At 43.1% G+C, this 9363-nt stretch overlaps 1 protein-coding gene across 1 annotated transcript; it reads right to left on the bottom strand.

Annotated features, from left to right (window-relative positions):
• Nucleotides 1-658: 658 nt before the first annotated feature.
• SMIM28 (small integral membrane protein 28) lies at nucleotides 659-7220 on the bottom strand. Its single transcript, XM_065400475.1, has 2 exons — nucleotides 7110-7220; nucleotides 659-1057 (listed from the first exon to the last, which is right to left on the bottom strand). The coding sequence occupies exons 1-2, from the start codon at nucleotides 7218-7220 to the stop codon at nucleotides 659-661; spliced, it is 510 nt and encodes a 169-aa protein (XP_065256547.1).
• Nucleotides 7221-9363: the final 2143 nt, after the last annotated feature.

Genomic DNA, 9363 nt, shown 5'->3' with positions numbered 1-9363 from the left:
TCACATCTGATCCTTTCTGCTTATTACACTGAGTCTCATTGCTGCACTGAAAGGCAGACTGCAAAATCTTGATCTACTGTTTATAGGCCGGACACTGAGCATAGTGGCGGTATTCACTGACAATACTTTGTAGGCCTCGTTTCTTGTTCACTTTTCCTGAGATCTGCGTCATTACAGTACAGTGAGTTTGTTAATACAGATACTTCAAATTAAGTTACTGAAATTACCAAAAACTCAATTAAAAAAAACAAACAGGAAGAGATTTCTGTGATAAAAGCCCTTTCAGTAATTGGCATATATCCAGCACAGTTTGCCTCCTTTCATAGCTGATAGCCCACATCCTAGATTCAGCTCTCTAACCTAAGTGAGTGCCCTTCAATTTAGTTCATGTATGAGGTACATCATTCATTTTATCCCCACAATTCCTCCCATCCCACACCAACCTGGTATTTAGCTGTGTTTGTTGCTGTGAATTGAGGTTAGAAATGCTGAATCATTAAATGTGTTAAAGTAATCCCACATCAACCCAAGCTCCTTCCTCCATTAATTTTGTTGTTTCCCCGTTTGAAAATTTTGTCACTAACGTTAATGACTAGTGGTCTCCTGTTTATGCCTTGACGGGTTGCAAGCTTCAGCCAAAGTTGTTTCCTTAGGAAGTTTATTTACTGTTGGTTGGCCAGTGTGTACTCTCTTCATAAGGAGGCACTGGATCCTGAGAAAACTCAATGTGAGTCTCTCCCATAGGAGGTTTCATAGTGGCCTCCTCATATGATGGAGGCAAGCTTACAGTGAGGAAGGTGGCTTCAGGGAGCAGAGTGGAGTAGTGGAAATTCTGCTCACTGTTCCAGGGCAGCACTGAAAGGAAATCGGACACGTCACGCTCAGGTAGGTGCTCTGGGAGATCAATACTGAAGATCTGCCCCTGGGGGCTGGGTCGACGGCAGCGGCGGTATAGGAAGAGCAGCAGGAATGCCAGGAAGAGCAGCATGGTGGCAGGCAGGATGATGCATAGAAATGGTTCTACGTCGTCTTTGGTTGAGCTGATCTGATGTCTGCTCTGTAATTAAAACAAACAAGAAACTTCTTTAACTTGAAATCTCTTCTTTATTTTTTGCTCCCTTTTTACTTTAACTGTTGGATACATATACCCTCTCCTTCATTCACCAAATGCCTCTGCTTCTATTTATTGGTGATCTCCTATCTTCCATATTAACTGTTCTCAAACTATAGTCGATAGGTCTGCAGAGCTCTCCCTGGTAGTCCACAAAATGAAACACTTTGAGAACCAAGGACTGGAAGGAATCATTGACATATTGGTGGGAGGAGGGGATTAGAGGAAGAGCCCTCTCTGAAGTGGTCCACAGAAGGAAAAAGGTCAGACAGCCACTGCATGAAGCCCATACCTTCAGTTTGAGCTATAACCTATCTTTAGGCCTGGAAGGATTATATTTTTATTGGTAAATGCCGAGTTCACCATACACACAGAAACTGATGAAAAAACATTTCCACTGATGATCAAAGCTTACAGACAGGCAAAGTAAGAAAAATGCTGCTTGAGAACTTATTAGAGTTTGATTTAAGGATATTTACTTTGTATATTTTGACATGATGTCGACAATTTGTGTGTTAACGGTTATAAAGCTTTAACTTTTTGAATCTCAGAATCTACTGTCATTAAATAATTGTCACTCGTCTATTGTCTGACCCTCACATAATTTCCCACAACTGCGTAAAAATTTAAATATTTAAATTGAGAAAAATAAAATGCTTAAAACCAGTAATTTTACTCATGCACAAAAAATTAAATTGATTAAAGATTGGGGGGGGGGGGATGCTTAAAAACAAACTATCTGTTGAAATATATATATATAAAAAAAATCAAATTCTGCCAAGCCGACACATCTCTTAGAAAGACATTCAATCATAATTTTAAGGCTTCAAGTGATGGAGAATTCACCAAAGTCACAGGTAGATTATTCCAATGGTTAGTTACCCTCATTGCTAAAAATCTGTGTCTTATTTCTAGTCTGAATTTGTCTAGCTTCAGCTTCCAATCATTGGCTTTTGTAGTACCTTTTTCTGCTAGATTAAAGGCCTATCTGCTATCAGAAATCTCTTCCCCAGGTGAGTACTTCTAGACTGTGATCAAGTCACCTCTTAACTTCTCTTCGATAAACTAAATAGATTGAGCTCCTTCAGACTCATTATAAAGCAGATTTTCCAGACCTCAGATCATTCATGTAGCTCTTCTGAACCCTTTCCAATATTTCAACGTCCTTTTTGAGGTCTGGACACAGTGTTTCAGTAATGGTCTCGGTAATTCCATATACAGAGGTAAAATCACCTCCCTATTTCTACTTGGCATTCCCCTGCCTATATATCCAAGAATTGTGTTTGCCCTTTTAGCCACAGCATTGCACTGGGACCTCATGTTCAACTGGCTATGTACCATGACCCCTCCACCTATATTATTCGGTTACAAATATGTGATCATTGAGAAGTAACAAGTCAGAAGAAAGTAAAATTAAATTTTGGCTCCCTCCAGCAAAATGGAGCATGTAGAACAGTGGTTGTCAACCAGGGGTCCAGCGGGGGCCGCAAACAGATTTCAGGGGGGCCGCCGAGCAGGGCCGGCATTAGACTTGCTGGGGCCCAGGGCAGAAAGCTGAAGTCCTACCACAAGGGGCTGAAGCTAGGGTTGCCAGGCATCCAGTTTTCAACCAGAACGCCCTGTCGAAAAGGGACATTGGCGGTTCCGGTCGGCACCACCAACCGGGTCGTTAAAAGTCCGGTCAGTGGTGCAGCAGGGTCCCGGGACCAAGGCAGGCTCCCTAGCTCCGCGTGGCTCCCGGAAGTGGCTACCAGGTCCTTGCGGCCCCTAGGCACATGGGCAGCCAGGGAGGCTCCGCTTGCTGCCCCCGCCCCTAGTGCCAGCTCCGCAGTTCCCATTGGCCGGGAACCGTGACCAATGGGAGCTCTGGGGACGGCACCTGCTTCCTGGGAGCCATGGTGAGTGCTGCCGGGACCCTGTACCTACGTTCCCTGTAAGCTGCACAGTTAGCTCTCAAGGGCCACACAGGCAGGGAGGGGAGGTGCCCCTCCTCTGGCCCAGGCCCGCCAGAGCTGCTGTGGAGAGGCACCTCTCGCCCAGCCCCAAGCTGCTGTGGCGAGAGAGGGATGGGGGAGTTTTTTCTCTCTCTCTCTCTCTCTCTTCCCCCCCCCCCCCAGCCCCAGGGCAGCCTGTACCCCAAACCTCTCATTTCCATCCCCACCCCAGAGCCCGCGCCCCAGCCCTGTGCCCCATCCCACACCCCGAACCCCTCGGCCCCACCACATGAATTTTATGTGCACCAATATGAAGGTGATATGTCACACATCACCTCCATATTGGTGCACATAACAAAATTCATTCTGCACATGGACGTAAAAAATTAGAGGGAACACTGCCCTGCACCCAGGGCCGGCTCCAGGCACCAGCAAAGGAAGCAGGTGCTTGGGGCGGCCAAAGGAAAGGGGCGGCACCTCCGGGTCTTCGGCGGTGGGTCCCTCAGTCCCTTTTGGAGCGAAGGACCCGCCGCCGAATTGCCGTTGAAGAATGAAGCAGCGCGGCTGAGCTGCTGCCAAAGTGCCACAGATTGGGGCCTCCCCCCCCCCCCTCGCTTTGCTGCTTGGGGCGGCAAAAAAGCTGGAGCTGGCCCTGCCTGCACCCCGACCCCCTGCCCCAGCTCGGAGTCCCCTCCCCCACCCCAAACCCCTCATCCCTGGCTGCACCCCCTACCCCCAGCCCGGAGCACCCTCCTGCACCCCAAATCCCTCATCCTTGGCCCCACCCCAGAGCCCTCATCCCCAGATGGGCCCGCACCCATCTCCCACACTCCGAACCCCTTGGCCCCAGCCCAGAGCCCCCTCCTGCACCCAAATCCCTCAGCCCCAGCTGGAGTCCTCAACCCCCTGAACCCCTGCCCCAGCCCGGAGGCTTCTCCCGCACCCTGAGTCCCTCATTTTTGGCCCCACCCAGAGCCCGCACCCCCCCATCCCAGAACCCAGACCTCCCCCACATCTCTGTCCCAGTCCAGAGGCCTCTCCCGCACCCCAAACCCCTCCTCCTTGGCCCCACCCTAGAGCCCGACCTCTCCAGCCAGAACACATCTCTGCATTTGCTTTGCACAGATACAAATGACTCCCCAAGGGAAATATGTTGTGAAGAATCAGGTTCTAGGTAACTAATGCATTATTTGGATATTTTTATCAAAAGTATTTTTTATAAAGTGCATTATTAAGGCCAGCGCTGCAGTCCTCACTTGAGGCAAAATTCACATTACCTCTTTGTCTGGGATAGAGAAGATATGCCACCTGCCAAACACTTTATATTATCTTTGTAAACACTAGAGAGGTTGATCCAAGAAACATTTAGAGTTAGTAAATTTCTTATAGGCATACCTGAATACTAAAAATCTGTCTCATGGAAAAGAGTATTATAGACTTTCTGTATTTTCCCCCCCCCTTTAAATTATTTATTATTATTACTAAATAAAGCTGCATGGTATAAAGACTGCGCTTCTTAAAGGGACAGACAAGTATTTAATGTAGATCTATTTGAAAAAGTTTTGAATGGAAATATTTTCATGCAATTAAACAAAAATCACCTTTTTAAAAATCTACTTTTTTCTCCGAAGTGCTGAGAAGCAAATTAGCAGAAATGTACAAGTACATGGGTACCACAAAGTGAAACTGTCTAAAAACAAATAACATTAAGTTTCAGTGTCTAGATCAAGTGACATGGAAAAAGCAAACATGCACTGAGAAACTCCTTAAAATGGCATTTTCTGGACTCATTTGCTCCTGCTGCTTGCCCTTTATTTCATAGAGTCTAAGGCCTGAACGCTCTGATCATCTAGCCTGACCTCCCGTATAATACACAAGACTTCCCAAACTAGAGCATATCTCTTAGGAAAACAGCCAATCTTGATTTTTTTTTAGAACTGCCAGTGAGGAAGGATCCACCATCACCCTTGGTAAATTGTTCTAATGATGCCGATAGCCTCTGTGTGTGATGACATAGTTAGTTGTGATATTATGATATCATAAACAAAGGATTATGACTTCGAGTGAGGAACAAGCAACAGTAGCAGATGAACTTCTCTTCTTTTCATGAGAAATGGCCTTCGTAATAAAGGAGGGGAGAAGGAGAAACTAAGAAAATTGTGACACACACACTTAAAAAATTAGAAGCTTCCATTGGCATCCACTGGTTTATAGCACTTTAAACATATTTAAAATGCTTAAGTAATTTCATGTAACTTCCTGTGAAATTTATTCTCTCGCCCTTAATTTATATCCTACTAGGAACTGAAAGAAAGGGTCAATTTTCTAACAACTGAGCACTGGGAAGGAACATAAGGAGTAAAGCCTTTCATTACAAGTCAGCCTGTACTTGTTTTAACATGCTGGGTATGTACAACTGCCAGCATGCAGGTTACATGACCCTTGTCAGTTTGGATGGGCTTTTCACCCATATTAGTTGGTAAAGGAATGAAACGTAGAGAACAGATGAGTTGTATGCCATTTCCATAAGGAGGAACTCCATTGTCAACTCTATTTAGATAAAATAAAACTTGTCGCTATCCACATACGGACTCATTGTAGATGATGACTTAATACGGGAAGTTATGAGAAGGTGTGCTTCCTAGAATGATGTAGGGGCAGAAAGGAGATGCCTGGCTGCTTAGTTCCTACTAAAATTATTTTAAATGCTGCTGCAATTTTATTATATTGTTAATGATTTGTTAGGACACCCAGAGCCTTGGATAGTATATTTGAATTATTTTAAATCTAAATAGGAGAGGGACTGAATGATGAATTGAATATATTCATGTTTTTTTAAGGAGGCGCAGGCGATAAACATGAAGGGAGAATTTCCAAAACTTCCAAAGTGAGTTAGGAACATAAATCCTACCAGAAGTCATTGGGACTTGTGCTCCGAAATCACTTAGGCACATTTGAAAAATGTCCCCTTCATTTTTTTAATAGGTGTATCTTTTTTTTTTTTTTTTTTTTTTTTAAGTTTTCACAGCATTATTGAATGTTAAATTGATACAGGAAATATTCATTTGATGTGTATCTATATAAATATGTAATATATAAAATCATATTTTAATAGTAATTATCTGTCTATATAAACATTATTTTGTTGTAGAGTAACGTTAATCTCAATTTTCAAAGTTATTCCTATACCTGTTAGCATGGAAGCACAGCAGGAGTGAGTTTGTTTCTTGCAAAGAATTTATATTTTATTTTTCATCACAGGTCACTTCTGTTGAAAAAAGGACATTAGTTTAATAGGAAGATCTTGCCATCTACTATTGTTCTGGTAGTGCCACTAATGGGCTGGTTCTGTTTAATTTAATCTGGAATTAGTTACTATCTCAGGGCCATAAAAAACCCACTTTCCTTATTTTATTTTGTTTCAGTGTGCTTGGTGTCTTGTTTGCTACAGCTTTCAATCTCATTCCTGGTGTAACTCTGCTCAAGTCGGTGGATTTACACCAGGGTTAAATTTGCACCTTTGAAGCTGAGACTGCTTTCAGTACATCCCAGGCAACAATAGAAAAGCAGGCTGTGTTTTCATCTCTGACCGACATTTCCCTTCCCCCACATCCCTACATATTTTCCCTCCACTAAGAAGTAATCATTGTACAGCTTAGAGAACAAGAGTTCATTGCTGAGTACTACTCACTCTAACAGCTGTAGAAGGGCTTCTAGGGATCAGATCCAAAGAGTGTATGTGTATATTTAAAACAAAGGAAAGGAAGTATAAAATGTAGAATGCAGTATACTCTTTGGAAAATGAAACTTCTTTTGCTGCCTATACCTGCAAGTTTTTCCTTCTCAAGTTTTAAAGCTTAAATATATTTGTGTTTTTGTAGGAGGAAAAACAAGCTAAATGCAATGAGGAAATGCACCAACTTTCTGTAATCAAATGCTATCTCTGTTTCCATTGGTATAAATCCTAGTGTCCCAACATCCAGTCATTACCACTGTCACACACACCAAGGCGTTGCACAAAAAAAGCTAAAGAACATTCCCTAAAGAGAAGCCATGGTACTGACCTGCAACTGTGTTTCCAGAAGTGGCACACCTGGTTCACTAGTTAACCAGTCGTAGTTTCCCCTGTCAGCATGTCCAAATTTCCTCCAGCTGCTGCCTAAGAGCCACCTCATGCTTTCATTAACCTGATACTCCGTCTTAGTCCTTCCACCTTGCCTCACAGCTTTAAACAGTGCCCTCACCTCTTAGTCCAGACCCAGATGGGAGGCTCTCCGCTAATGATCCTTTATAAATTCTTCCCTGTTGACAGTGGTGAGGAGGCAAAAAGTGAAAAACCAACCAAATAGATCTCAGATGCTACTCTCAGTTCCAACTCAATCTCTCTGGATTTGCTTCAGTGGCCTACATTACCAGAAAAGCTGGCATCAGGTATCAGGGACGGGATAGCGTTCTGATTGGAGAGTTCCCTGCACTAGGATTATTAAAGGGGAATTTGCATGTGAATCTGTTACCACATGGTCCTGACTCTTTGTGGATAAATAACTTTCTAAATTTAGATATCTAATTAACATCATTTTGGGGTGTTTTAAAGAGTTCCCATGCCCAGAGAGAAAGTTCCATGCACCTTGTAAGAAGGGGGGAGAGGGGGAATCAAGCCAAATTTTCTCTCTACCTTTGCTGGAACACACAGTAAACAGTGAGCGGTTTCTGGGTAGAGAGGCAAGGACATAAGGCTGAATGCTCTGCTGAATTATTTAGGAGCATTAGAATGTAGATGTTAATGATAAATCCGGTGAGCGATCTTTGCCAGCAAAGGCTTTGGTCACTGAGAATATATGATTACTTTTAATAATAATAACAAATCTGATAACTGCTTAATTCTGCCCTTGTTTACTCCTTTTTAGACTGAAATCAGTTTAGTTTAAAAAAAAATCCTGACAATGTGTATTCACATCTCATTGAGGTGATACTTAGCTAGAGATGGGTGGAGGGAGGACTATTTTTTGGAAAAGTGGGCAGGTTATTTTTTCATTCTGAATAGAAGGAGGGACTGTTAATAATTGCTCCTGCAGTTGCATGTACTTTCAGTAACCTGAAAGGTTTGGTTGTGCAGGCAAGAAGGAACATGGCTTAGAGGTGGGAACACAGGTCTGGGTGGCAGGATTTCTGGCTTTTATTCCTTGCTCTGACACAGACTTACATTTTTCTTCTCTAACACTTTAAAAAGATTTCGAGCCTGATTCTCCAGTAAAAGGCAATGGGAGCTGTGGGTACTGAGCCCAGCTGAAAATCAGGCTCATACAATAAGGTATACATACATACACACAGTTTAAGGGTCTCGTGTGTGTGTGTGTGTGTGTGTGTATATATATATATATATTCATAAAAAGAAGTCATAAAAGAACATTATTAAGGTTGCAAAGTCAAACACTGAAAATTTAGGAAATGCCAGAATTATGGTTGCTTGTGCAACCTTAAATTAGTCCCCTCATGCCTATGTGTTACAATAGTCTTTCATTTCAGGACCCCTGTCTCATTCATTGCACAGAATGACCCTGCTCTGGTGACGAATCAGGGTTCTGTAGTGAGGGAAACTGTTTGCAGGGCCCTTTGTCATTTTGTTGCAGAAGTTGGAAGGCATGTAGTGGACGAGGCAGGGGGTTGGAGGAAGAGGAATGCCACCTTAAATGCCACCGTGGGGAATTGGATTCTATCCCAGAATCTGCCACAGAGTTCATATGCTGTGCAAGTCACTGCAACCAAATTCTTCACAAGTGGTCGCTGATTGTCCTTTATTTTGCAGATGTCTTTCTTACTTGAGACCTTGGGTCTAATTTGCAGAAATGCTCAGCACTCCTCGCTGCAACCGAAGTCAATGGGAGCTGTGCTTTGAACAGATGAAGTGCTATATAATACTAATTATTCTGAAAAATCAGGTCCTAGGTGTCTCAAATTTGGCACCCAAAAGTATGGATTTTTTGTATTTTCATCTTTGTGCCTCAGTTCCCCATCTGTAAAATGGGGATAAAACCCACGGGGGCATTGAGTTTGTGAAGCACGCAGACACTGTAGTGATGAACACCGCAGAAAAGTCTGAGGAATTAATAATTCAGTCTTCAGAGCAGGGTTTGAATAGTATGCAGTAAATAAGCACTGGGCCCACACGTTGAACAATGAGGAGAAAACAAAATATTGAATAGACTGTGTTCACATAACAAGCAGCTGTTATTGTGTGCACTGAACGAGGCAGGGCTTGTATGGAAAAAATAGTATGTGATCATATAATTAAAGATGGTGTCCAAATTCATGCACCCA

Source organism: Emys orbicularis, chromosome 3, assembly GCF_028017835.1.
Source record: "Emys orbicularis isolate rEmyOrb1 chromosome 3, rEmyOrb1.hap1, whole genome shotgun sequence".
In the NCBI taxonomy this organism is placed as follows: domain Eukaryota; kingdom Metazoa; phylum Chordata; order Testudines; family Emydidae; genus Emys; species Emys orbicularis.
This window is presented reverse-complemented; position numbering and strand designations above follow the sequence as displayed.